Below are 26506 nucleotides of genomic sequence, written 5' to 3' on the forward strand. Positions count from 1 at the left end.
AAGGTCTTAACTCATTCTCTTTCTATGCCACATCAATGTGGAATGCACTCCCAACAGGTATAAAAGTAAGTGCATCTCTATATTCCTTCAAAACCGCTCTAAAACAACACCTCCAGGCAACTTCAACACTTTACTAATACCCTCCTCCATTCACATCCCATCTCCCCGGATTATAAACAACTCAAATGTACTTCTAATGTATATACTTGTTCTTATGCTATGTGAACTCACTATGTTCTCTGCTGGCTGTACATATCCTACTAAATAAGACCTACACTGTTTCAATGTCCACATTTCTCTGTTGATGCAATTGTTGATGACTGAAGTACTGATATCAACCAAATCTCCTCATCCCACCCCACGGATTGTAAATAATGTAAATAATTCAATGTACATACTATGATGATTAACTTGTGTGATGACTGTATTATGTTGATAGTATATATTTGTACCATGAATTGATTAACGTGGACCCCGACTTAAACAAGTTGAAAAACGTATTGGGGTGTTACCATTTAGTGGTCAATTGTACGGAATATGTACTGTACTGTGCAATCTACTAATAAAAGTATCAATCAATCAATCAAACACCTTGAAGGTGGAAAGGCGCTATACAAGCAAAACCCATTTACTATTTTCCATTTAGACCATTACATGCCACAATGTGAGTGGTTACGATGTTAACGGTGAATTTATAGCATTTGTATACCTGATGAGCTTCACAATCCTCTCCTCCACCATTGTGCGGTACAGGTCGTCAACTCCGATGGCCGTCCTCAGGTCAAAGTTCTCTTTGTCCAACGTGAGCCTTTTCAAAGTGTCCCGGAGCTCCAGACAGTCCCGCCGAGCCCTCTCCAGCTCCTCCTCACTTCTGAACTTAAACATAGGATGATTAGTGACAAGAAAAACAACAATCAAATGGTAGGAAAAAAAACTCCATGCATGCTGGAATTAAACACGCCAATGATCATAAACAAGCATTTCCAATTGCTGCACGCGGTTTTAAAGCTTAAGGAGGATTATGCAAACATCTCACCTTGATAAATTAGTTTTCAGAAGGATTAACTCTTTTTGCTGCTGGATGAGATTTTCCGACTGGGCCACCTGGATGTCTTTCCCCACTAGGTGCTGGCGGGAACTCTGCGCCTCAGCCTAACAATGAGACATCGTTTGTATGCAAAGATCTACTGTATGACGACCACAATACAGTATGTAACCTTGAATCTAGAGATATATGGGCATGATGATGATTTGTTTTACTTGAAATGGTCCAAGAACTATCATCCATAACGTGACTTTTTAATGACCGGTTATGCAACTCAGCCCAAACAAAGCTTAATAAATAACTTTAATTATCAAATGTATTAATAATAATGTGTCATAATAATACTAACAATGTTCATCGAAACAGTATATCTTATGAGAAATATTCACTACATACCAGTAGTGATATCTCACATCTCCTTTAAAGTGTATTTAGTGGCCTTCTAACTATGCAACTGCCTTTTTTTCCATGTGAGGATTATTTATGAGTTACGAAAGATGTGTAAAAGTATCATCATTATTGTCAGGAGCATCATATTAGTGCTGTAATGTGGTGTTTAACATTCAACAGTGTATTTTCAAAGAAGTACACTTCATTTGTGAACGCCAAAGTAGAGAAAAACCTATCATCTCTCTCACGTGTTTGCTTCAGTTCTTTGTTTTTGAAGTTGAAGAATGGACAACTCTGATCTCCTGTCCACAGCTTAATGAGCCCACCTTGTGTATATGCCACTACATCACGGACGACGGTTTGGAAAAAAACTATGCATCTCAAAATAAAGCCGGGGGCTCTGCCAACTGTCAGCTACAGACATGGGAGTTGTGAGACTAGTTGGATTTTTTTTTTCTTGTTATAGTCTCACCTAAAAACGTATCTTGTTAAAATGTGACTATAATGTTTAGCATATAGGTGTAATCAAATAACATTAATTCACATCTGAATCAGTGTGCATACGTCAGCAGACAAGAGGAACTTTTTAAACCTTACCTTGCTTTGAAAGAACTTAGTAATATTTATCATACCATATATTGTGTGAATTGAGAATCAATTCTAAATCAAATTGTCACTCAATGATTCAGAATTAAATCTGAGTTGTTGTAAGATTCACCTCCCTGGCAAAAATAGGTATACTAGTATTGCTAATGTTTGTGTCCTCCTGTCCCACTTCTTAAAGTTGTGTTTTCCGTTGTTGGACAAGTGCATAGTTACAGTGCATTTGTCAAAAGTGCTTCTTGGACATTGTTAGAATAATTATGTGTAAGTTATCACACAACTCTTATGCTTATAGGCCGTTGCTATAGTTATTATCAATTGTGCTGAAGTTGTACTTTTCTATCTGTGCAAAGGGACAACTTGTAATTCAAGATTGCAAGTCGTCTCGTATCAGTGTTTGTGTCCAGACCCGGCCTGCTGATTGCCAAGGGCGAACATCAGGTGCCTTGACGCAGACAAAGCAGAGACAGGCCATTATCACGAGTGTTAGCACATTTCCATTTCATGAATAATCATATATTGTGTCTAACTGGGGCTGCTGAAATGACCCCCACTTCCATCAAAAGCAGCCTCAATGATGTAACCAGGGACCTCCCGAATAAATAGTGGAGCACGTGGCCTGTGCCTCAGAGCGTCAGTTGGAACTGTAACTAAGTGTACAGCCCAATACGTCTCTCCTCTTTGAGCCAAAATGAACTCTGTCTCTGCATGAATAGATGTCATCAGTGATTGAACCTGACAGACACACACTTTGTATTTCTTAGCATTAAAAGCTAGACACAGTTAATTAGCATTAAAGCAATATACACACAAACTGGTGTGTCTATTGCTACGGCGGTATAGCTCGGTTGGTAGAGCAGCCGTGCCAGCAACTTGAGGGTTGCAGGTTCGATTCCCGCTTCCGCCATCCTAGTCACTGCCGTTGTGTCCTTGGGCAAGACACCTTACCCACCTGCTCCCAGTGCCACCCACACTGGTTTAAATGTAACTTAGATATTGGGTTTCACTATGTAAAGCGCTTTGAGTCACTAGAGAAAAGCGCTATATAAATATAATTCACTTCACTTCACTGGTGTGTTTCCAGTAGGGCTTACTAAAAGCCTCTTTAAACTGTCCGCATTACAGCATGAAGGCCAGATTTAAGACAAAACACTTCCAATTCACTATTGTTCCACCTCTGAGACCTAGTTCCAATTGTAGACTAATACTATAACATGGGACTTTTAAGATATTCTCACCTCTAATCGCTTTAGTTTGTTCTCCAACTCGACTGCTTTCTCCCGCTCGGACATCAGCTGTAACCTCACATCCATCGACTCTTCATTCATACTCTAAATGACAACACAAATGATGATGTAGCTTGTCTGTATGCTTTTTCACCCAAAAATATTTGAAGGTGTCTGTCTGACCTGCAGTTGGCCACTGTGGCTGAAGGCCTGGTTGCTCAACTCCACACGGAAAGCCTCCAGCCCCTCACGACTTCTCTCCTGCAGCGTCTCTATCTCCTTCTGGGCCTTGTAAAGTTCTTCCTGCAGCTTCTGCGTCAGGCCCTTCTCTTGGTGGAGCTTGCTGAGGAGCTGCTGGTTTTCCAGGCGGTACTGCTCAGTGCGAGCGTTCAACCTTGTGTCCTCCTTTGAGGCTTCATCTTCCAGCTCACGCAACCTCTTGGAGAGGCTCTCCCAGCGCAGGTCGGCCTCTTCCTTTTCGGCCGTGAGCATGCACACGCGAACTCCCAGCTCGGCGGTTTCAGTGTTGGCCCGGTGCAATGCCTCCCTGGAGTCACTGTTCTCCAGGCACATGGCGTCATAGCGCTGCTTGAGCTTGTGCAGCTCCTCTCCAGAAGCCGTTACCTCTGCAGCGAGGCCGGTCCGAGCCTGGGCCTCACCATCTCGCTCGCGGATCAGCACATCCTCCCGCTCACGAGAACGCAGGATTTCATCTACGTGCCGCCTGTTAAGCTCCTCCACTTGAGCCTTGAGTTGTTCTGTCAAGACTCTGAGATCCTCCCTGGAGGCCTCTGTCACTTCTTGAAGGGCCTGAGCTTTCATTCTCTCCTCCGTGCCGGACAGCAGCTGAGCCCGGAGCTCCACCACTTCCTCCCTGAGCCGGTGCACCTCCCTCAGATTGAGCTCCAGCTGAGCTTCAGCAATCACCAGCCTGAAAGGACCTTCTTTGTTCTCAGATGTCAGATCTTCCTCTGGAACCTTTGGCATTTTCTCATTGCTTTCGGACGCCCCCTTTTCATCGTGCACCTCTGAGGCCCTGCTTTCAAGCTCCTCAGTTCGAGCCTGCAGAAGACCACATTGAGCCTTCTGCTCTTGGAGCTGTGCCTCCTGTTCCTGGATTTTTACCAGAAGCTCCGCGCGTTTTTTTTGGGACTCTGTAAGGTTTTCGTCCAAATTGGACACTTTGACGCTAAGCAAGTCTAGCTCCTCTTGAGCCTCGGCCAGTTGAATCTTCAACGAGGACTGAAACTCTCGGAGCTCTCCATTTTCCTGCTGTATGTTCTTCAGTTGAGTGTCAGATCGCTCCTTCTCGAGAAAAGCCTTCTCTACAAGCTCTTCCAAATGGCAGTTTTTATCTAGAAGCTTCTTCTCACGCTCTTTCACGCACAGCTCTGCAGCCTCCAACCTTACCTTAAGATGCTTCTCAGAAGCCCTCAAAGCAGCGAGCTGGTTTAACAAGGCTTCCCTGCTGCGAGTTAGCTCAACAACGCTCTCTTCGCTCTTTTTAAGGGCTTGCAGTATCGTGAAATTCAGCTCACAGTGCTGGGCTTTGTAGTTCTCGAGGTTCCCAGTTTGTTCGAATGTGTCATCTTCAGCAGTTTTTGAAATCGGAGTTCCTGTCTCGACATTCATCTTCTCCAATTGTTCTTCCAAGTGCTTGATCTTCTCTGAGCTGACAGTAAGCTCCCGCTCTCTGCTTGTAAGGATTTTTTGCAGATCCAGTACTTGAACCTCCAGAGTTTCATTCTGGCTATCTCGGACGCTGCATCGCCGCTCAATTTCGTCACGCTCCTCCTGCAGCCTCCTCCGCAGGTCCTCCGCTTGTCGTTCTCTGCACTCTAGCGAGCCCTGCAGGTGCTGAAGTTGTGCTCTCAAGTTTCCGCTCTCTTTCTCCTTCAGCGACAAGGCTCCCTGAATGCGACTGACGGCACCCTGGAGCTCCTCCAGACGCTGGAGGGTGTCCTCGCGCTCGTCCTGGGCCCTGGATTTGACATTGGCCAGCTTCTCTGTGCTGGTCCTAAACTCTTCTTCCTTTATTTTCAACTCCTGAGACATACGCTCCAAAAGCCTGGCTCTGTCGTCTGCCTCCCTCTTGACCTCCAACTTCTCTTCCTCCACCGTCTTCAGTTTTTCCACAAGTTCCTGGATTTTCCAGGCAGAGTCGCAATAGCTTTTCTTTTCTTTAAGAGCCTCATCCAGCTTTGACCGAAGCTCCATGTTTTTGTTCTCAGTGGCTGTCAGTCTATTCTGAAGCTCATTGTTTTTACCTTCCCAACATGTCTGATAGTGATTACTGACATCCATCTTTGTAGTAGGGCCCGTGGTCTTCTGAGCTTCTAGCAACTGGCCCTGAAGGTTCTTCACGACATCTTTCAGCTGTGCCGTCTCTTTGTTCAGTTCATCCACCCGTGCCAGATGCTTGTGCTGCCTTATCTCAGATTGAGCAAGGTCAAAGGGGAGATTGTCTGCAATGCCGCAGGGTGAGGCTTCTCCCTGGCCTCCAAGATCAGTTAGGTGACTCAAGTCTGGGTTTGGGAACTCCTTATCCTGGATGGCAGATGGAACATAGGACCTTTTGCATCTGATCTTCAAACAAAAACTTCATAAGTTTTTAGAAGGTTATACCTGGATCTGCGAATAACTACTGACCAGACTGTTGACACTGGAGCAACGACTGGGAGGCCTCCACAGGAATGATGAGCCAGCCCCTAATGTCCGTCTTCCATATGAAGAAAAGCCAGAAATGAAGTTGATTCATGTCAGTCAAATAAATCTTCTAATTTTTACCCCCCCAAAAAAAGGACAAGAGTAAAGAGACACATTTTATCCAGGAGGAAACTGAGGACTGCAAAAAAACAGGACGCTGCAGCAAAGTTGAGACTGCGGAGTATTAGCAACACTGCAGTATCCACAGTTCGAAGAACAGGCTAAGCTAATTCTTGTGTGTATGTTTAGTTTGTAGTTTCTATTCATGCTTGGGACCCAGTTGATCAGGCACTATGTCTAACAACCAGAAGGTACCATGTAGTACAACTGGGTATCAGTCTCAGTTAAGGTTAGGCTTTTCAAAAACAAATCAGCTGATGTCAACACAAGTCAGCAACAGTTACCTGGCAAAGGCCGGCCAGTCAACGTCGAGACCGTAACCTTGGGCTGCCAAATCAAATTGGATCTGGTTGAGCTCGTACAGGTGGTTTATGATGTCCAAGGTGATGCGGGGGTCCAGGAATGGACTGCGAGCATAATACCAGTTGCTGAGGAAATATGGAGGTACAGTTTAACTTAGACTTAGACTTCCTTTTTATTCCATCAGACCATCCATTTAATACCGCTTATTCCCTTCGGGGTCGCGGGGGGTGCTGGAGCCTATCTCAGCTACAATCGGGCGGAAGGCGGGGTACACCCTGGACAAGTCGCCACCTCATCGCAGGGTCAACACAGATAGACAACATCCACACTCACATTCACACACTAGGGACCATTTAGTGTTGCAAATCAACCTATCCCCAGGTGCATGTTTTTGGGCAGCACGGTGGAGGAGGGGTTAGTGCGTCTGCCTCACAATACAAAGGTCCTGAGTAGTCCTGAGTTCAATCCCGAGCTCGGGATCTTTCTGTGTGGAGTTTGCATGTTCATTTTTATTGTCATTCAAATTTGAACATAACAGTACAGATAAGAACGAAATTTCGTTGCATTAGCTCATGGTAGTGCAGGATAAAAGAGCAATAAGGTGCAGATATAAATAAACAGATTACTGTACAGATAAATACATTGCACTTTTGCATATGCATCCACGTTTATGGATGTATGTTATATTGTCTTTCAAATTCCAGCGAATTAATCAATTCTGGGGGGATTTTACAAACTCTACGATAGTTGTTGTATGTCATTTATCAATATGTTTACTATTGTGGATTACACATTGCACAGAAGTATATTCTGTCTCCAATTCAGGTGGAGTTATTGTTTTTGAGAAGTGAGTAGGTAGTGCGAAAGTAGAACTAAGACAAACAAATAAGGAAGAGGGAGTCACACTTCCTGGGAAAAAAAACACTACAAAATAGACACATTACATGAAACATTGCTGACAACAAATGTATTTGCATTTCTTACTTACCTTGTGACTTTCTGATTAATGAGACACTGCTGCAACGTGTCCGCAAGACGCTGGTGAACAAGCGAGTAGCGGATAAAGGCCCTTCCTTTACCTAGAGAGGTTTTTAACTGAGGACACACACACAATAACACAATTGATAACAGATCATGGACTGAATATTTAAAATACTGTGTCTTTACAGTTTGTTATTTAGCAAATTGTCCCTAATCCAAACTGAACAAGCGAGTAGCGGATAAAGGCTCTTCCTTTACCTAGAGAGGTTTTTAACTGAGGACACACACACAATAACACAATTGATAACAGATCATGGACTGAATATTTAAAATACTGTGTCTTTACAGTTTGTAAATAGGCAAATTGTCCATAATCCAAACAGACTAAAAATATGAGCAGTATTCTTAACTTTATGCTTTTGGAAAATAGATCCCTTCCGTTTCTTAAAAAAAGAAAGGCCTCCTCAGCGTTGCACCAGTGTCCCTCTGCAAGTCTAACGTCTTAGCTACATTAGCAGATGGAGAGATTTGCGTAAGACAGCCTCCTTCCAGGACACCAGCTGGAGGGACCTTCATATTTGATGGAACACTACACAAGACTACTGTAAGAGAAATTGAACCCTGTGATGTATATAATGTCTGTAAATGTCTTTTTGATGCATTTAGGATGAGTTCAGAATCAAGCGTATACATGGCAAGGTAACTCTAATATGCCAAATAAAGCTCAACTGATACAGTATATTTTTACTTGAATTACAATTCCATTATAATAATAAATGATAAATGGGTTGTACTTGTATAGCGCTTTTCTACCTTCAAGGTACTCAAAGCGCTTTGACACTACTTCCACATTTACCCATTCACACACACATTCACACACTGATGGAGGGAGCTGCCATGCAAGGCGCCAACCAGCACCCATCAGGAGCAAGGGTGAAGTGTCTTGCTCAGGACACAACGGACGGCTTTTGACTCGCTCGACCACTCATGAAAGCAATGGGACTCTGTCTGTGAATGTAGTTACATATTATATAAATATGTAAATATTATATAAATATGTATATAAATATGTACATAAAGTGTTGTAATTATATTCCAACTTCCCCCCCTGACGCCCGACCACACAACTACAAATAGATGCCTGACCTGTGGGAAACACTGTACAATAATATCACAGTGTGACCTTCTGTAACACAAATGAAAACAGAATGAAATTTGATTTTTTTTTCATGAAAAATATGAGCATTAAATTGCATAAACTTGATCTGCATTTATTGAGCAAAACAAACATTAGCGATGCGAGTGAGTGCTATTTGGGAGTTCATATAGATCAGGGGTGCCCGGGGGCCGTTTGCGGCCCGCAGCTAAATGCTTGCCTGCCAGCCACACATTCTGGAAATGCCATTTCAAAAATAAAATAAAAACATTGAAAAAAGTGGAATGTGGTGAAAATTAACAAGGAAAAAGTTGTAATGTTGACACAAAGCTGTCATGCAGGCTGTTTTTTTTTTAATTGTTTTTCCATTGCTCAAACAAACAAAAACAAATACAAAAAAATCAATGTTATAATCAACTATTTTCAAGACTCCAGTTACTTCAAAAACTTTACTTTAAAATGTTTTATGTGCAAAAAATATTGCATATATTGTGTGGTTGCCATATAAAAACATCAACATTTTATTTACTAAAGACCATAAAACAAAACAAAATAATAGTTTAAATGTAAAATCAACAGATATATCTGAAGTTGATCTTGTAACTTAAGTGTTGAAAGTTAAAAAATATATATTATAAAAATGTATCACTTTATGAGTGAGGCACCTTTTGGATCCCAAAGATATTTAGTGGGATTTTATTTATCTTTACACTGTGATTTCTCAAAAAAATAATAGTGAATTAAAATCAATGGTGTCCTGCATTATTGGTCTTTTATGGTTTTAATGACTAGATACTGCATATTTAATTTTTACTAAAAAAACAAAGTTATCTTTGACAAAAAAGGCATAAAACCCTTTTTTTTTAATACTTCATATGAACCTCAAGTTGATATAGAGATGTACTCTAAGTGTTAAATAATTACAAAAAAATAATAACTTGACTTATTTTTAACATTTTAATGATTGAGACCCTCTATGGTCCACGGGACCCCTAAAGGTAAAAAAAAAATCCCTATATTTTCTTATGGTTTGAACATGAAAAATATCAAAATGGCCCACGCATTCTTTAATTTTTCAATTTACTCAGTGGAAAAACTTTGGACACCCTTGATATAGATAGTTGTAAATTCAAAGTTCTAACCGCAGAAAATTAATGAATGTTTTTTTTCTTTTTGAATCCCTATTATTTGCGATGGTTTTGGTACCACTGTCGTCATCATCTGCGGGTCAATAGACGTGACAAAAACATACAGCGACTGCTACCAATTCTTAACTATTCAAGAGCAAAAATAAATATAATTTTAAAAAAGTGAGCCGGCCTAAACTGTGCATTAACTCGGGAGGTTTGCTGTCTGAGAAAAAGCTCACCACTTCGGATTCCTGTGAAAGCGCAGAGGAAAGAAGAGTTGTCCCAGGTGGAAGAAGGTGTGTGAGTGGCGCCGAGCGACTGACCAAAGGATTATTTAGACGATTAAACGCTCAGTATATTTGTGTCCGTGCTTGTGTTGCACGGCAATGCCCCATCTCAGGTTGGTGTGTGTGTGTGTGTGTGTGTGTGTGTGTGCGTCAGTGGTGGTGTGCACGCTGGGATTACCTCGGGGATGGACTTTACAAAACGGATGCCATCATTAGCACCCTTGATCTCAATCAGGCAGTCGCAGAAGTAATCCCAGTAGTCTTTTCTCTGTCCGAGAAAGGTTGTCTTCTCCTTCAGGTCAAACTGGAAAACACACGCATTCTTTGCATCAAAGGCCTACTGAAATGAGATTTTCTTATTTAAACGGGGATAGCAGGTCCATTCTATTTGTCATACTTGATCATTTCGCGATATTGCCATATTTTTGCTGAAAGGATTTAGTAGAGAACATCCACGATAAAGTTTGCAACTTTTGGTCGCTAATAAAAAAGCCTTGCCAGACGATATGCGCGTGACGTCACGGGTTGTGGAGCTCCTCACATCCGCACATTGTTTACAATCATGGCCACCTGCAGCGAGAGCGATTCGGACCGAGAAAGCGACGATTTCCCCATTAATTTGAGCGAGGATGAAAGATTCGTGGATGAGGAAAGTGAGAGTTGAAGGACTAGAAAAAAAAATAAAAAAAGACTAGAGGGAATAATCGCTGTATAATACACTGTACTTTGTGTGTGTGGTCCAATCCAATAGTAATAGTGTGCGGCAAGAAAGTGGCGTAAACCTGGCACTTTTGTCAACGGAATTTGGCACGGCGGGGGAAAAAAAGCCGGAGGGGTGTGGCCACGGGTGTGGTGACCGCCAGTGTCTCCGAGGGAAGCCCCTTTTCTTGACGAGGTGAAGGCGGCCGGTGGGGCCGGGCTGAGATTTTTTTTTTTTTTGCTTCCTCCACGGTGGAAGCATCCGACGGTCGGGGGCAGCCGATGGGAGGAGGCAAGAGAGTCCGCAGCTGCCTCTTTGACAGGCGCAGGAGGAAGGACTCAAGCTCTCCGCTCATGTCTACGGTAAGAGCCGACTTATTACCACCATTTTCTCACCGAAACATGAGGTACGGAACCGCGTTCGCTTGACCGCTCTGTTCCATAGTAAAGCTTCACCGTCAACTTTCGGGAACGTAAACAATGAAACAGCGGCTGTGTTTGTGTTGCTACAGCCGGCCGCAATACACCGCTTCCCACCTACAGCTTTCTTCTTTGATGTCTCCATTGTTCATTGAACAAATTGCAAAAGATTCAGCGAAACAAATGTCCAGAACACTGTGGAATTTTGCGATGAAAACAGACAACTTAATAGCTGGGAACGATGCTGACGTCACGCGCACGTGTCATACCGAGACGTTTCAGCAGGATATTTCGGCGTACACGTCATCATTACACGACGTTTCGAAGACGAAACTCCCGGGAAATTTGAAATTGCAATTTAGTAAACTAACCCGGCCGTATTGGCATGTGTTGCAATGTTAATATTTCATCATTGATATATAAACTATCAGACTGCGTGGTGGGTAGTAGTGGCTTTCAGTAGGCCTTTAAATGGAAAAACCTGGGAACTGACGTGCGCACTGAACCTACCTGCAGCAGGTACTCGAGCTTGCAGAAGAACTTGCGCAGGTTGGCGCTGTTGTCGGTTACAGGTTCCGAATACTCATTGTGTTCTTGACTCAACTGTAGCACGGCATCTAAGACACAAATGTAAGAAAACGTTAGAAACGGCTCACTCTCAGTGTGATGTCGTGAACCAGTACGTCTTTTATTTACCGTGTAAATCTCTGATGATCCTCTGCAGCTGACTCTGGCCAACTGGTGTGCAGGAGGCCATCGTGGACCACTTTTGGATGACAGAAAATAATTTCCAAAAGTTAGGAGGCCACGGGGAAGACCCAGTCTCGTCTCGATTACTGTAACGTATTATTTTCGGGTCTCCCCATGTCTAGCATTAAAAGATTACAGTCGGTATAAAGTGCGGCTGCTAGACTTTTGACAAGAATAAAAACGTTTGATCATATTATGCCTATACTGTCTATACCTTTATATACATATATACATACATATATACCTATACTGTATATACCTTTATATACATATATACATACATATATACCTATACTGTATATACCTTTATATACATATATACATACATATATACCTATACTGTATATACCTTTATATACATATATATACATATACATATATACCTATACTGTATATACCTTTATATACATATATACATACATATATACCTATACTGGCTCACCTGCACTGGCTTCCTGTGCACTTAAGATGTGACTTTAAGGTTTTACTACTTACGTATAAAATACTACACGGTCTAGCTCCATCCTATCTTGCCGATTGTATTGTACCATATGTCCCGGCAAGAAATCTGCGTTTAAAGGACTCCGGCTTATTAGTGATTCCCAAAGCCCAAAAAAAGTCTGCGGGCTATAGAGCGTTTTCCGTTCGGGCTCCAGTACTCTGGAATGCCCTCCCGGTAACAGTTCGAGATGCCACCTCAGCAGAAGCATTTAAGTCTCACCTTAAAACTCATTTGTATACTCTAGACTTTAAATAGACCCCTTTTTTAGACCAGTTGATCTGCCGTTTCTTTTTTTTTTCTCCTCTGTCCCACTGGAGGTGGTCCGGTCCGGTGGCCATGGATGAAGCACTGGCTGTCCAAAGTAGAGACCCAGGATGGAATGCTTGCCTGTGTATCGGCCAGGAACGTCTCTGCGCTGCTATTTTGCCTCCGCTTGGGATGGTTTCCTGTGTTGGATCCACTTTGGACTGGACTCTCACGGTTGTGTTGGATCCACTATGGATTGAACTTTCACAGCATCATGTTAGACCCGCTCGACATCCATTGCTTTCGGTCCCCTGGGGGGGGTGGGGGGGGGGGGGGGATGCCCACATATGCGGTCCTCCCCAAGGTTTCTCATAGTCATCATTGTCACTGTCACAGACGTCCCACTGGGGTGAGTTTTCCTTGCCCTTATGTGGGCTCTACTGACTTTGTCGTTGTGGTTTGTGCAGCCCTTTGAGACACTGGTGATTTAGGGCTACATAAATAAACATTGCATAGCTCGGTTGGTAGAGCGGCCGTGCCAGCAACTTGAGGGCTGCAGGTTCGATTCCCGCTCCCGTCATCCTAGTCACTGCCGTTGTGTCCTTGAACAAGACACTTTACCCACCTGCTCCCAGTGCCACCCACACTGGTTTAAATGTAACTTAGATATTGGGTTTCACTATGTAAAGCGCTTTAAGGCACTAGAGAAAAGTGCTATATAAATATAATTCACACTTCATTGATTGATATGTCTCCCGGCTGGCTAGGGATCCCCCCGGGAAGAGCGCTGGATGTGGCTGGGGAGAGGGATATCTGGGCTTCCCTGCTTAGGCTGCTGCCCCCGCGACCCGACCTCGGATAAGCGGAAGAAGATGGATGGATGGAAGGTTGTTGTTTCACATGAATGAGTCCATTTAAAGACACATACCAACAGGTCACACTGAGAGATGTTGCTATAATTACAGACAACAGAGGTCGAATGGCATATTTTACATTAGCAAATGCGTCATAGAGCAAAAAGTGTATATTTAATACAGCTAAGAGACGAGGAGACCGCTACTTATAGCACAGACACCTGCTATTAGACCCCACTTTCGGGTCCGATAACGTTGTTTAAACACGAATATTGACTCGGGCTGACGGTAAAATAAGAGACAACCATGTATCATCGCATAATAAATGCCAAAAATGACACTTACTTGGCGTATATTGCCTAGAATGGCCACAACAATTGCGTTCTTTGTGGAAACGTGCGACGGTGACTGGGGGTGGGGCTAACTTCATGATTGACAGGCGTGCTGACCAACCGGCGAGGCGCAGTTTACATTAAACCCAAGTTCGGTTGAGATGTAGCGATTACATAAACAAGAAGAGCTATTTTTTAAAGCATATTTATACATTTTAAATTCTGCTGAATTTATACATATATTGTTGGTGGGTAAATTATATTTTATAAAATACAGAAAATACAAAATATATGTGCAATGTAACATTCTAACATAGACTGAGACAAACTTTGACAAAATTGTTCCACACAGTAGCTCAATTTCAAAGGATGGAAAGGTGAAGGCTGGAAAGGATAATGCAGGTATTAAGTATACTAAAAATGTACCATAGTAGCAATATCAAATATAACATATATGTAATATTTATAAAACATATATATAATATAATATTATATATATATATATATATATATATATATATAATATATAATATTATACATAGTATATATTAGATACAAATATAATATAATAGTATAATATATGAGTATATTATATACTGTATATATAATCTATTTGATAGAATATTATGAGGCGGTAACTTGTCCAGGGTGGACTCTGCCTTCCGCCTAAATGCAGCTAAGATAGGCTCCAGCATTAATATATATATATATATATATATATATATATATATATGTATGTATATATATATATATATATATATATACATACACACATGATAAGTGGTAAATGGTGAATGGGTTGTACTTGAATAGCGCTTTTTTTTACCCCTTTTTAAGGAGCCCAAAGCGCTTTGACAATATTTCCACATTCACCCATTCACACACACATTCACACACTGACGGTGGGTGCTGCCATGCAAGGCGCTCACCAGGGTCCATCAGGAGCAAGGGTGAAGTGTCTTGCCCAAGGACACAACGGACACGACAAGGGTGGTAGAAGGTGGGGATTGAACCAGTAACCCTCAGATTGCTGGCGCAACCGCTCTACCAACTTCGCCACGCCGTCCCACATATATATATATATATATATATATATATATATATATATATATATATATATATATATATATATATATATATATATATATATATATATATATATATATATATATATATATATATATATATATATATATACACACACATATGTATATCCATCCTTTTCCTACTGCTTGTCCCTTTTGGGGTCGCGGGGGGTGCTGGAGCCTATCTCAGCTGCATTCGGGTGGAAGGCGGGGTACACTCAGGACAAGTTTCCACCTGATAATATTATATTATATATATTATATCAGTGGTTCTCAAATGGGGGTACGCGTACTTGAAGGTATGCCAAGGGGTACGTGAGATTTTTTTGAAATATTCTAAAAATAGCAACAATTCAAAAATCCTTCATATTTATAAAGGATTTTTGAATTGTTGCTATTTTTAGAATATTTTAAAAAAATCTCACGTAAAATTAAGTTCATAAACTGTGAAAAGAAATGCAACAATGCAGTATTCAGTGTCGATTTTTTTTGGACATGTTCCATGAATTAAAAACGGATTTTTTTGTTAAGAAATGTTTAGAATGAAGTTGATGAATCCAGATGGATCTCTATTACAATCCCCAAAGAGGTAACTTTAAGTTGATGATTACTTCTATGTGTAGAAATCTTTATTTATAATTGAATCACTTGTTTATCTTTCAAAAAAAAATGTTGTTATTTTTATATCTTTTTTTTCAAAATAGTTCAAGAAAGACCACCACAAATGAGCAATATTTTGCACTGTTAAAAAATTCAATAAATCAGAAAATGATGACACTGTGCTGTATTTTACTTCTTTATCTCTTTTTTTCAACCAAAAATGATTTGCTCTTATTGTGGGTACTTGAATTAAAAAAATTTCACAGGGGGTACATCACTGAAAAAAGGTTGAGAACCACTGTATTATATATACAGTATGTAATATACTCATATAGTATGTCCATCCATCCATCCATTTTCTACCGCTTATTCCCTTTCGGGGTCGCGGGGCCTGGCGCCTATCTCAGCTACAATCGGGCGGAAGGCGGGGTACACCCTGGACAAGTCGCCACCTCATGGCAGGGCCAACACAGATAGACAGACAACATTCACACTCTAGGGCCAATTTAGTGTTGCCAATCAACCTATCCCCAGGTGCATGTCTTTGGAAGTGGGAGGAAGCCGGAATAGAACCCACGCATTCACGGGGAGAACATGCAAACCCCACACAGAAAGATCTCGAGCCTGGATTTGAACCCAGGACTGCAGGACCTTCGTATTGTGAGGCAGACGCACTAACCCCTCTGCCACCGTGAAGCACCCATATAGTATGTTATATTTGTAAATAATATATACAAAATATAACAAATCCCAATTACCATGTAGAATATTACAGTATACATAACAGCTGCAGAGATGGAAAAAAAAAAGGGGCAGCATAAAATAGAGAGTAGATCCAGCAGACAATAGACATTATAAACAAAGAGAGGTAGCTAACACAGAAGCGGTCAGGTAATAGACATGCACCTCACATATATTTTTTCATGATATAATCTAAACCAGGGATGTCCAAAGTGCGGCCCGGGGGCCATTTGCAGCCCGCAGCTAATTGTTTAGTGGCCCGCCACACATTCTGGAAATGCTATTGCAAAAATAAAAAAGAACATTAAAAATATTGGAATGTGGTAAAATCTATCGAGAAAAAGTTACAATGTTGACACAAAGCTGCCATGCAGGCTGTTTTTTTTTCTTCTTTTGTCTTTATTTTACCATGTAAAAACCATCTTTACCATGAATTGATTAACGTGGACCCCGACTTAAACAAGTTGAAAAACTTATTGGGGTGTTACCATTTAGTGGTCAATTGTATGGAATATGTACTGTACTGTGCAATCTACTAATTAAAACTTTCAATCAATCAATTATTTATTTTTTTGCCATTGCACAAAACAAAAAATAATGACAGAAAAAATCCATGTTATAATGAAATATTTTCAAAGCTCCAATTAGTTCAAAAATTTCATTTTAAAATGTTTTTTGTGGTAAATATTGCATATATTGTGCAGTCGCCATATAAAAACTAAGTTTTCTTCTACCAAATAGCATAAAAAAAAAAAAAGTAGCATAAAATAGCATAAAAAAAAAAAGTCGCCATATAAAAACTAAGTTTTCTTCTACCAAATAGCATAAAAAAAAACAAAATAATAGTTAAAACGTAAAATCGATAGCTATATCTGAAGGTGATCTCGTAACTTAAGTGTTGAAAGTAAAAAAAAAAAAACCCTAATACAAATGTAGCAATTTATCTTTTCACTGTGATTACTCAACAATAATAAAGAATTAAAATCAATGGTGTCCTGCATTATTGATTTTGTAGGGCTCTAATTACTAAATATTGCGTATTTCACTTTTACTATTAAAAAAACAAAGATGTTTTGACACAAATGCCATAAAACCTTTTCTTTTTTTTTTTTTTTTGAGTTGATATAGAGATTTACTGTAAGCGTTAAATAAAAAATAATAATAAAAATTAGACTTATTTTTAACATTTTATTAACTGGGACCCATTAGGGTCCCCGGGACCCATCCATCCATCCATCCATTACCTTCCGCTTATCCGAGGTCGGGTCACGGGGGCAGCAGCCTAAGCAGGGAAACCCAGACTTCCCTCTCCCCAGCCACTTCGTCTAGCTCTTCCCGGGGGATCCCGAGGCGTTCCCAGGCCAGCCGGGAGACATAGTCTTCCCAACGTGTCCTGGGTCTTCCCCGTGGCCTCCTACCGGTTGGACGTGCCCTAAACACCTCCCTAGGGAGGCGTTCGGGTGGCATCCTGACCAGATGCCCGAACCACCTCATCTGGCTCCTCTCGATGTGAAGGAGCAGCGGCTTTACTTTGAGTTCCTCCCGGATGGCAGAGCTTCTCACCCTATCTCTAAGGGAGAGCCCAAAGGAAACTCATTTGGGCCGCTTGTACCCGTGATCTTATCCTTTCGGTCATGACCCAAAGCTCATGACCATAGGTGAGGATGGGAACGTAGATCGACTGGTAAATTGAGAGCTTTGCCTTCCGGCTCAGCTCCTTCTTCACCACAACGGATCGGTACAACGTCCGCATTACTGAAGACGCCGCACCGATCCGCCTGTCCATCTCACGATCCACTCTTCCCTCACTCGTGAACAAGACTCCTAGGTACTTGAACTCCTCCACTTGGGGCAGGGTCTCCTCCCCAACCCGGAGATGGCATTCCACCCTTTTCCGGGCGAGAACCATGGACTCGGACTTGGAGGTGCTGATTCTCATTCCGGTCGCTTCACACTCGGTGGCGAACCGATCCAGCGAGAGCTGAAGATTCCGGCCAGATGAAGCCATCAGGACCACATCATCTGCAAAAAGCAGAGACCTAATCCTGCGGTCACCAAACCGGAACCCCTCAACGCCTTGACTGCGCCTAGAAATTCTGTCCATAAAAGTTATGAACAGAATGGGTGACAAAGGACAGCCTTGGCGGAGTCCAACCCTCACTGGAAATGTGTCCGACTTACTATATTTTGTTATGGTTTGAAAATTACCAAATAAAATACATTTTTAATCACATTATATGTGAATATGAACCGAATATTTATACATTGTATTTATTTACTATAATCACTATGAAATTATATAACATGTATACAATGTGCTTCTTTCACCAGCTACAAATTCCACTTCAAAAATGTGTCTCCTCAGTTCCCAAACCTGCACTGAGTGTTGTTAAAAGGAAAGGCCATGTAACACACTGGTAAGAATGCCTTTTTTGCAATGTGTTGCTGCCATTACATTCTAAATTCATGATTATTTGCAAAAAAACAAGAACAAAATTACGTTACTCAGTGTGAATATGAAATATCTTGGCGGAGTCCAACCCTCACTGGAAATGTGTCCGACTTACTGCCGGCAATGCGGACCAAGCTCTGGCACTGATCATACAGGGAGTGGACCCCTAAAGGTAAAATACATTTTAAAAATCCATATATTTTGTTATGGTTTGAAAATGAAAAATATCAAAATGGCCCCCACATGCTTAAATTTTTCCATGTGTGGCCCTCAGTGGAAAAAGTTTGGACACCCCTGCCCTTAATATATGTAAAAGAATGCATTGACTATGCATTATATAACCGCTTTAGTTTTATGTGAGTGTTTGCTCCAAAATGACAGAGGGGAAACTCCTGTGGGTGTGGAGTGTGAAAATGATGTTGACAGCTACAGCTCTTAATAAAGGAACAGTGGCTTTCACTTATCTCCAACTGAGGGACTATCTGCTGTGTGTACTATAGCATTTGTGCAGGTAAAGTATGTTCTCTACATTATTCAGTCTTATAAATGACGATCTAAACTGACAATATTTCATTATTGTCCTTTTAAATTATGCAAGTATTGCTGATAAGTTAATTTCTATTGATTATCTAATTGATTGAGGATAATGACAATTAGTAATGTCTTGTCTTGTGATCATGTTTTGTTTAGTTATGTTCTGTTTTGCTTAAGACTCCATTGTTTCCTGTTTTTGCACTTCCTTGTCTGCTTTGTTTCCATGTCAACCTATTAGTTTTCGCCTGTCCCCAAGTCACGCACCTGTTTTCACTAATCATGTAACTATTATTTAAACCGAAAGTTGCCAGGAAGTCAGCCTGGCGACTTTACCTCTGATACACTCCATAGTTATGCTTCTTGCCATGCCAAGTAAGTTTTTGTTTCTTCATGCCACAGTTATCGAGATTTGTTTCATGTTCATAGTTTCTGCCTTTGTGCAAGTTTTTGTTCAATAGCCAAGTTTTTGTACTTCCGCCTTGTGCGCGCCTTTTGTTCCTTTTTTTTATAGCAATTAATAAATATGTCCTTACCTTCACGCCTTGCCTGCGACAACTTTCCTTTACATTCCAGAAAAACAAACCTCAAAGTCCAAGTTTTGACAGAAAGTCGCCATCAACCAACCATCCATCCATTCATCCGTTTCTTTATTCCCTTTTGGGGTCGCGGGGGGCGCTGGCGCCTATCTCAGCTACAATCGGGCGGAAGGCGGGGTACACCCTGGACAAGTCGCCAGTTTTTCCAAAAGGCAAAGGAAAGTTGGCGCGGGCAAGGCGTGAAAGTAAGGACATATTTATTAATTGCTATAAAAAAAAGGAACAAAAGGCGCGCACAAGGGGGAAGTACAAAAACTTGGCTAATCAGTGGCCTAGTGGTTAAAGTGTCCGCCCTGAGATGGGTAGGTTGTGAGTCATATCAAAGACTATAAAAAAAAATGGGACCCATTACCTCCCTGCTTAGCACTCAGCATCAAGGGGTTGGAATTGGGGGTTAAATCACCATAAATGATTCCTGGGCGCTGCACCGCTGCTGACCACTGCTCCCCTCACCTCCCAGGGTGGGATCAAGGGGATGGGTCAAATGCAGAGGACAAATTTCGCCACACCAAGTGTGTGAGAAAATCATTGGTACTTTAACTTAACTTAATGAACAAAAACTTGCACAAAGGCAGAATCTATGAACATGAAAACAAAACTCGATAACTGTGGCATGAAGAAACAAAAACTTACGTGGCATGGCAAGAAGCATACCTATGGAGTGTATCAGAGGTACAATCATTAAATAATAGTTTAATGATTAGTGAAAACAGGTGCGTGACTTGGGGACAGGTGAAAACTAAAGGGTTGACATGGAAACAAAGCAAACAAGGAAGTGCAAAAACAGGAAACAATGGAGTCTTAAGCAAAACAGAACGGAACTAAACAAAACAGGATCACAAGACATGACAAGTATTGACATCTGTAAAAGCTCAGGTGTTGTAGTTTTTGAACACTATTTACAAAAGAAAATAGTTTGAGAGTATTTACCCTGCTGAGACCAAAAGAGCAGCTTATCCATGGGGGTCAAACTCTGGCCCGCCGTGTAATTTAAATTGGCCCTTGACGCAATATCAATTTAGCATTAGAGCTGGCCCGCCGGTGTTACAGCGTCGGTGCCGCTGTAACACCGCATTCTCCTAATTTTCCCGGTAGACTCCCGAAGTTTAGTGCCCCTCCCGAAAATCTCCCGGGGCAACCATTCTCCCGAATTTATACCGATTTCCAACTGGACAACTATATGAGGGGCGTGCATTTAAGGTACTGCCTGTAGCGTTCTCTACAAACGTGTCGTCACGTCCGCTTTTCCTCCATACTAACAGCGTGTCACATAATATTTGTGGCTTATACACACACACACGCACGCACAATGCATACTTGGTCAACAGCCATACAGGTCACACTGAGGGTGGCCGTATAAACAACTTTAGCACCGTTAAAAATATGTGCCACACTGTGAACCCACACCAAACAAGAATGACAAACACATTTCGGGTGAACATCCGCACCGTAACACAACAGAACAAATACCCTGATCCCCTTGCAGCACTAACTCTTCCGGGAAACTTTCAGCAAACTGACCAATAATTAACGTTTTATTCATGCATTTTCTCTTGCTACTTCGAGGCTTGAATGTTTGGTTCATTCATTATTGTTATTTTATTATCAAATGTATTATTAGCCTGTGGAAAAAAAATTTATATTTACCTTAGAAGATTGCAAATAGAAAAAAAGCGTAACATTTTTATTAAAATGTTATTTGATATGCCATTGATATTTTTTTTATTCAATGTTTACTTATATAGCCCTAAATCACTAGTGTCTCAAAGGGCTGCACAAACCACTACGACATCCTCGGTAGGCCCACATAAGGGCAAGGAAAACTCACACCCAGTGGGACGTCTGTGACAATAATGATTATGAGAACCTTAGAGAGGAGGAAAGCAATGGATGTCGACGATATCATGATACTTTTATGTCAATTATAGCATGATACTTTTACATAAATGATATCTGTGTTGGCCCTGCGATGAGGTGGCGACTTGTCCAGGGTGTACCCTGCCTTCCGCCCGATTGTAGCTGAGATAGGCGCCAGCGCCCCCCGCCACCCCGAAAGGGAATAAGCGGTAGAAAATGGATGGATGGATATAATGATACTTTTACATCAATGATATCTAATAATACTTTTACATCAATGACAATATAATTATTTTTTTTACATCAAAGACAATGATATCATGATACTTGTACATCAATGATACTTTAACATAAATGAAAATGACATGAGACTTTTACGTCAATTGTATCATGATAGTTTTACATCAATGACAATGATATGATACTATTATAGCAATGCCAATAATATTATGATACTATTAGATCAACAACAACAATATCATGATACTATTAGATCAATGACACCGATATCATGATACTTATACAAAATGGTATTGCAACAGTTTTACTGCACTGATGATAATAATGTATTTTTCTACCCTGATGATAATACTGCAACACTTTGACATCAGTTGAGGATAGTGTTGATACTGATGGCTGAGTAAAGGTGATACTGTGTGGATGAGGTGAAAGGTGACTATTATTATTATTATTATTTGAAACAGGATTTTGCATTTCACTAAAGTTATATAAGCCTTGCTTGTTCAATATTTAATGCAAAACTTGTTTTGGGTCCCTATTAAAAGGTTACTTTGTTCAAACTTGGCCCGCAGCTTTGTTCCGTTTAAAATTTTGGCCCACTCTGTATTTGAGTTTGACACCCCTGAGCTTAACCAACAAGACAATGTGGTCCACTCACGGCTGCAAAGTGTGATGATAACCACAGAAGCAACTAAAATGATGTTTGTGTGATTTCTTCCATCTTATCACAGTAGACATGGCTGCGACTGAGGAGATGACCAGCTTCCCAGCAACTACCTGGACATATGATTATTACGAATATGAGTATTATGAGTATGACACTTACTACATGGATGAAAAGTGTAACGCCACAGGCCTGATTCACTTTGGGAAGATCAGCAGTCCCGTCTTCTTCTCAGCGATGCTGGTCCTCAGCCTGCTGGGCAACATCCTGGTCACAGTGATCCTGCTCAAGTACGAGAACATCAAAACCCTCACCAACGCCTTCATCTTCAACCTGGCCGTGTCGGACCTCCTCTTCGCCTCAGCCTTGCCCTTCTGGGCCTACTACCACGTGTTCGGCTGGACTTTAGGGGAGACCGCGTGCAAGGTGGTGAGCTTTGTGTTCGACGTGGGCTTCTACAGCAGCGGCCTGCTCCTCATCGCCATGACGGTCCAGCGTTACGCGGCCGTGTTGAACCCTCTCTCAGGATTGGTGTCCGCCGCGGGTGCCTGCAGTCTGCGAGTCTCCGCGCTCATTTGGATTCTTAGCATCCTGGTTGCCACCCCTGCCTTCATTTTCTCCAAAGTGGTACACCAAGACGAACAGGGCGAATGCGTGTACGGGGATTCCTACGGCAGCCTGTGGAGAATCTACCAGCAAAACCTTATTTTTCTCCTCATCTCGGGCGTGTTCATCTTTTGCTATTCTCAAATCTTGTGCCGACTGCTGCGTCGTTCCTCCCACAGACGCAGAAACAGAACCTTGAAGCTCATTTTCGCCCTCTTGCTGGTCTTCTTCGTAGGATGGGCTCCTTACAACGTCACGCTCTTCCTGGGATCTCTGCACTTTTGGCCAGACACGGCCGTCAACTTCACGACTTTAGCGGAAAGATGCGCCGGACGCAACTTGCTGGGTTATGTCTTTCACGTCAGCAGGCTTTTGGCCTTCTCGCACTGCTGCCTCAATCCCGTCTTCTACGTTCTGGTGGGCTCCAAGTACAAAAGGCACCTGAAGAGAATGATGGGGAGTCATCGCCACAGCAACGTAAGCGGTCGACAGAGCCGCCATACGATCACATCGCTGTCGAGCGGGGAGGTGCTCGTTCTGTAAGTGTACCAAAGTGCATGGCCGGCTCCAAACTCAGGGTTGTTGTTTTTTGACAAATTTATTATAAAACTTTGAACTAGTGTTTGTCACGATCTATGTCCCGCATCATGTTTTGTTATGTTCTGTTAGTTTTGGACTCCATTAGTTCCTGTTTTTTGTGCATCCTTGTTTGTTTTTGTTACTGTTTCGTTTTGACCAGATGTTCCCCCGAGGAAATTTAAGTTGCTGGTCACCCCCAAGTTCTTTTGAATACACATAAGCTGATTTTAAATGAATTCCAGACAGAATTAGGTATTTTGACATTTTACTCCAAAGCTTTGGAGAGACCAATCTATGAACAACACATTCAAATCGCATCGCCCAAGTTATCTATTGTTTTCCTAAGCTGTAGACAGAAAGAAATGGGAAGAAAAATTATTGCTACTCCTGCATTCCAAGCTCAAGGTCGTCTACAGTGTACCATCGGTCATGAGATAGGGAAAAGATAAACAGAGTACACTAGCTATTTCAAAATGACTATGGAGAAAATAGATAACTTTTAAATATGATATATATAGATATCTCTCTGTCATTCCCCCTTCAGATCTTCTCCAAAAGATCTCTAACATTACCGTGGTTACTTATTATTTCCACCTGCCTCTAATTCCTGTTTGCCCGCTCACCTGCTGCCGAAGGAGTAATCAGAGACATTATTTCAACCTGCCTTGCCCTCCAGTCAGGGCTGGAGTATTGTTTGCTGTATTTTGTGGACTGCCATTTTTTTTAATGCTGCGATATATACCCTGGATCCCGACTCCTGTCCCTGTTTTGTGTTTCCTGGTTTATGGTTAGTGTTTTCCATGCTTTTTTTTTTTAAACATTAAAACCATGTTTTCTTGTACAAAGCCTGTCATCTCTGCATTTTGGGGTTGGTCACCAACACTTCATGACAGTGTTGACCCGATACCAATATTTCCATAGTTTTCGGTACTTTTGTAAATAAAGGGGACCACAAAAAAATGGCATTATTGACTTTATTTTAACAAAAAAATCTTACGGTCCATTAAACATATGGTTATAATTGCTAATTTGTCTTTATTTAAGGAACAAATTGAAGTATGCAGTTCTATTACTTTGTCAAAATTATTAAAGAATTATTAATTTACTTGTTCATTTAATGTTAATATCTGCTTACTTTCTGTTTTAACATGTTCTATCTACACTTCTGTTCAAATGTAATAATCACTTATTCTTCTCTTCTTTGATACTTGACATCGGTTTTGGATGATACCACACATTTGGGGTTTTAATCCGATACCAAGTCGTTACAGGATCATACATTGGTCATATTCAAAGTCCTCATGTGTCCAGGGACGTGTTTCCTGACTTTATAAACGTAATATGAATTTTAAAAAAACTAAAGAAGATTTTGTGAAGCTAAGAAATATTGATGTAATCATAGTAGTATTGACTAGATACGCTCCTGTACTTGGTATCATTACAGTGGATGTCAGGTGTAGATCCACCAATGGCGTTTGTTTACATTATGCTTCACTACGGTGTGTAGTGAAGCATGTTTAGTTATTCCTCGTCCTGCAGTGATAATGGTACTTGTAAGAAAATTACTTTATTTGTCGTCATGGAGGCGAAGATTAGTGATTTAGAAGTAGCTGAAACATTGCATGCAGACTGGGGTTGGACTTTAGCCGCAAGCTAGCTGGCCATGTCTTAAAGCAGCTCTTCCTGAGGGTTTTTCAGTGTTAAAACTTCACTTTTATCTTTTCTTTTTTAGCCAAAATGCACCCATTCTCCCTTTTCTGTATACACGCTGTCTCTGCTTGTAAGTACTCTGTGTGTGCGCGCTGCCCAACATGCTCCTCGTAAACCAGCAATGACACGATGTGATGACGACGAAGGAGCGGGTGGGTTGGGGGACCAATATTTTTTAGAGGTGGTATAGTACCGAATATGATTCATTAGTTACACTAACACCGGTATACCGTACAACTCTAGTTGAAACATAACTGAATGTTTAAGATGGATGAAGACTTTTAAAGTGTAAAACATACACAGGGAATGTTACTATAAGGAACGTTTTTGGCGGTAATTGGAATTATTAGTAATATTATTAATTATAACAAATTGAAACAGAACAGTAATCTGAGAATGGTCTCTTAGTATGTGCTTTTACTGCCATCTAATGTCGACTTTTAAGTCTATGTGGTATAAAATGAGTCAAACGTCAACACATTATTTTTCAATTTTTGGTTCAAATCCTTTGCTTTTTGAGGTTAAAACATTGATAACAAATACATAAGACCAGAAGTTGATTTAATGATTTCTCTTTGCCGCATCTTCCAATTCAGACATTCCAAAACAATCACAAAAGAATCTTGGAAGGATTGTGAGCAATAATGTAATGATGTTTCTTTTTCACTTTATTAGGGACCAATGTCCCTGTGGGACAGAGGACCCTATTGAATTTCTAAGGTTTTATTATTAGGGTCCGCCAGGCCCATTGCAAAAGGATTCCCAAAGGAGTCCTTTTGCAATGGGCCAAAGGACCCTATTGAAACTGTAAGGTTTTATTATTATTATTATTATTATCATTACGCACATTCGCACCCTAATTTGACCCCCTTAACATGCTTCAAAACTCACCAAATTTGACACACACGTCGGTATGGCAAACCTTCCCAACTTATTAAGCAACCAAACCCCAAAAATAAAAATTGCGCGCTATCGCCCCCTAGGAAGAAAAAAAAAACAGACTGCTTGTAACTTCCGTTAGCAATGTCGTAGAAACATGAAACAAAAAACTTTATGTAGGGCTGACTTAGACCTACTTTTCATTATTTTACT

The 26506-nt window shown here is 41.2% G+C and overlaps 2 protein-coding genes across 5 annotated transcripts in view; one reads left to right on the forward strand and one right to left on the reverse strand.

Moving 5' to 3' along the window:
* The window catches only part of fyco1b (FYVE and coiled-coil domain autophagy adaptor 1b), a 29874-nt gene extending 16021 nt beyond the window's left edge, over positions 1–13853 (reverse strand). For 2 of the 3 annotated variants that reach the window (XR_009809687.1, XM_061921036.1), the window contains exons 1-11: positions 13764–13853; positions 11763–11832; positions 11577–11683; positions 10126–10251; positions 7382–7488; positions 6375–6518; positions 5890–5983; positions 3448–5811; positions 3277–3369; positions 1037–1152; positions 710–871 (exon numbers count right to left, since the gene is read on the reverse strand). Coding sequence is in view for 2 of the 3 variants with exons in the window: in XM_061921036.1 (XP_061777020.1) it covers positions 710–871; positions 1037–1152; positions 3277–3369; positions 3448–5811; positions 5890–5983; positions 6375–6518; positions 7382–7488; positions 10126–10251; positions 11577–11683; positions 11763–11823 (3374 nt within the window). In the remaining variant the exon portion in view is untranslated. The remainder of the gene's footprint in view (positions 1–709; positions 872–1036; positions 1153–3276; positions 3370–3447; positions 5812–5889; positions 5984–6374; positions 6519–7381; positions 7489–10125; positions 10252–11576; positions 11684–11762; positions 11833–13763) is intronic. The other variant, XM_061921037.1, reaches the window with a different exon arrangement.
* Positions 13854–19027: 5174 nt separating this feature from the next.
* LOC133568985 (chemokine XC receptor 1-like) lies at positions 19028–24686 on the forward strand. 2 transcript variants are annotated; one of them, XM_061921148.1, is made up of 2 exons: positions 19028–19139; positions 22587–24686. In XM_061921148.1, the coding sequence occupies exon 2, from the start codon at positions 22592–22594 to the stop codon at positions 23666–23668; it is 1077 nt and encodes a 358-aa protein (XP_061777132.1). In that variant the 5' UTR covers positions 19028–19139; positions 22587–22591; the 3' UTR covers positions 23669–24686. The 2 variants fall into 2 exon arrangements, with proteins under 2 accessions (XP_061777132.1, XP_061777133.1); XM_061921149.1 differs by having other exon boundaries at positions 19078–19139; positions 22590–24686.
* Positions 24687–26506: the final 1820 nt, after the last annotated feature.

The sequence above is a fragment of the Nerophis ophidion genome, linkage group LG14, assembly GCF_033978795.1.
Source record: "Nerophis ophidion isolate RoL-2023_Sa linkage group LG14, RoL_Noph_v1.0, whole genome shotgun sequence".
NCBI lineage: Eukaryota > Metazoa > Chordata > Actinopteri > Syngnathiformes > Syngnathidae > Nerophis > Nerophis ophidion.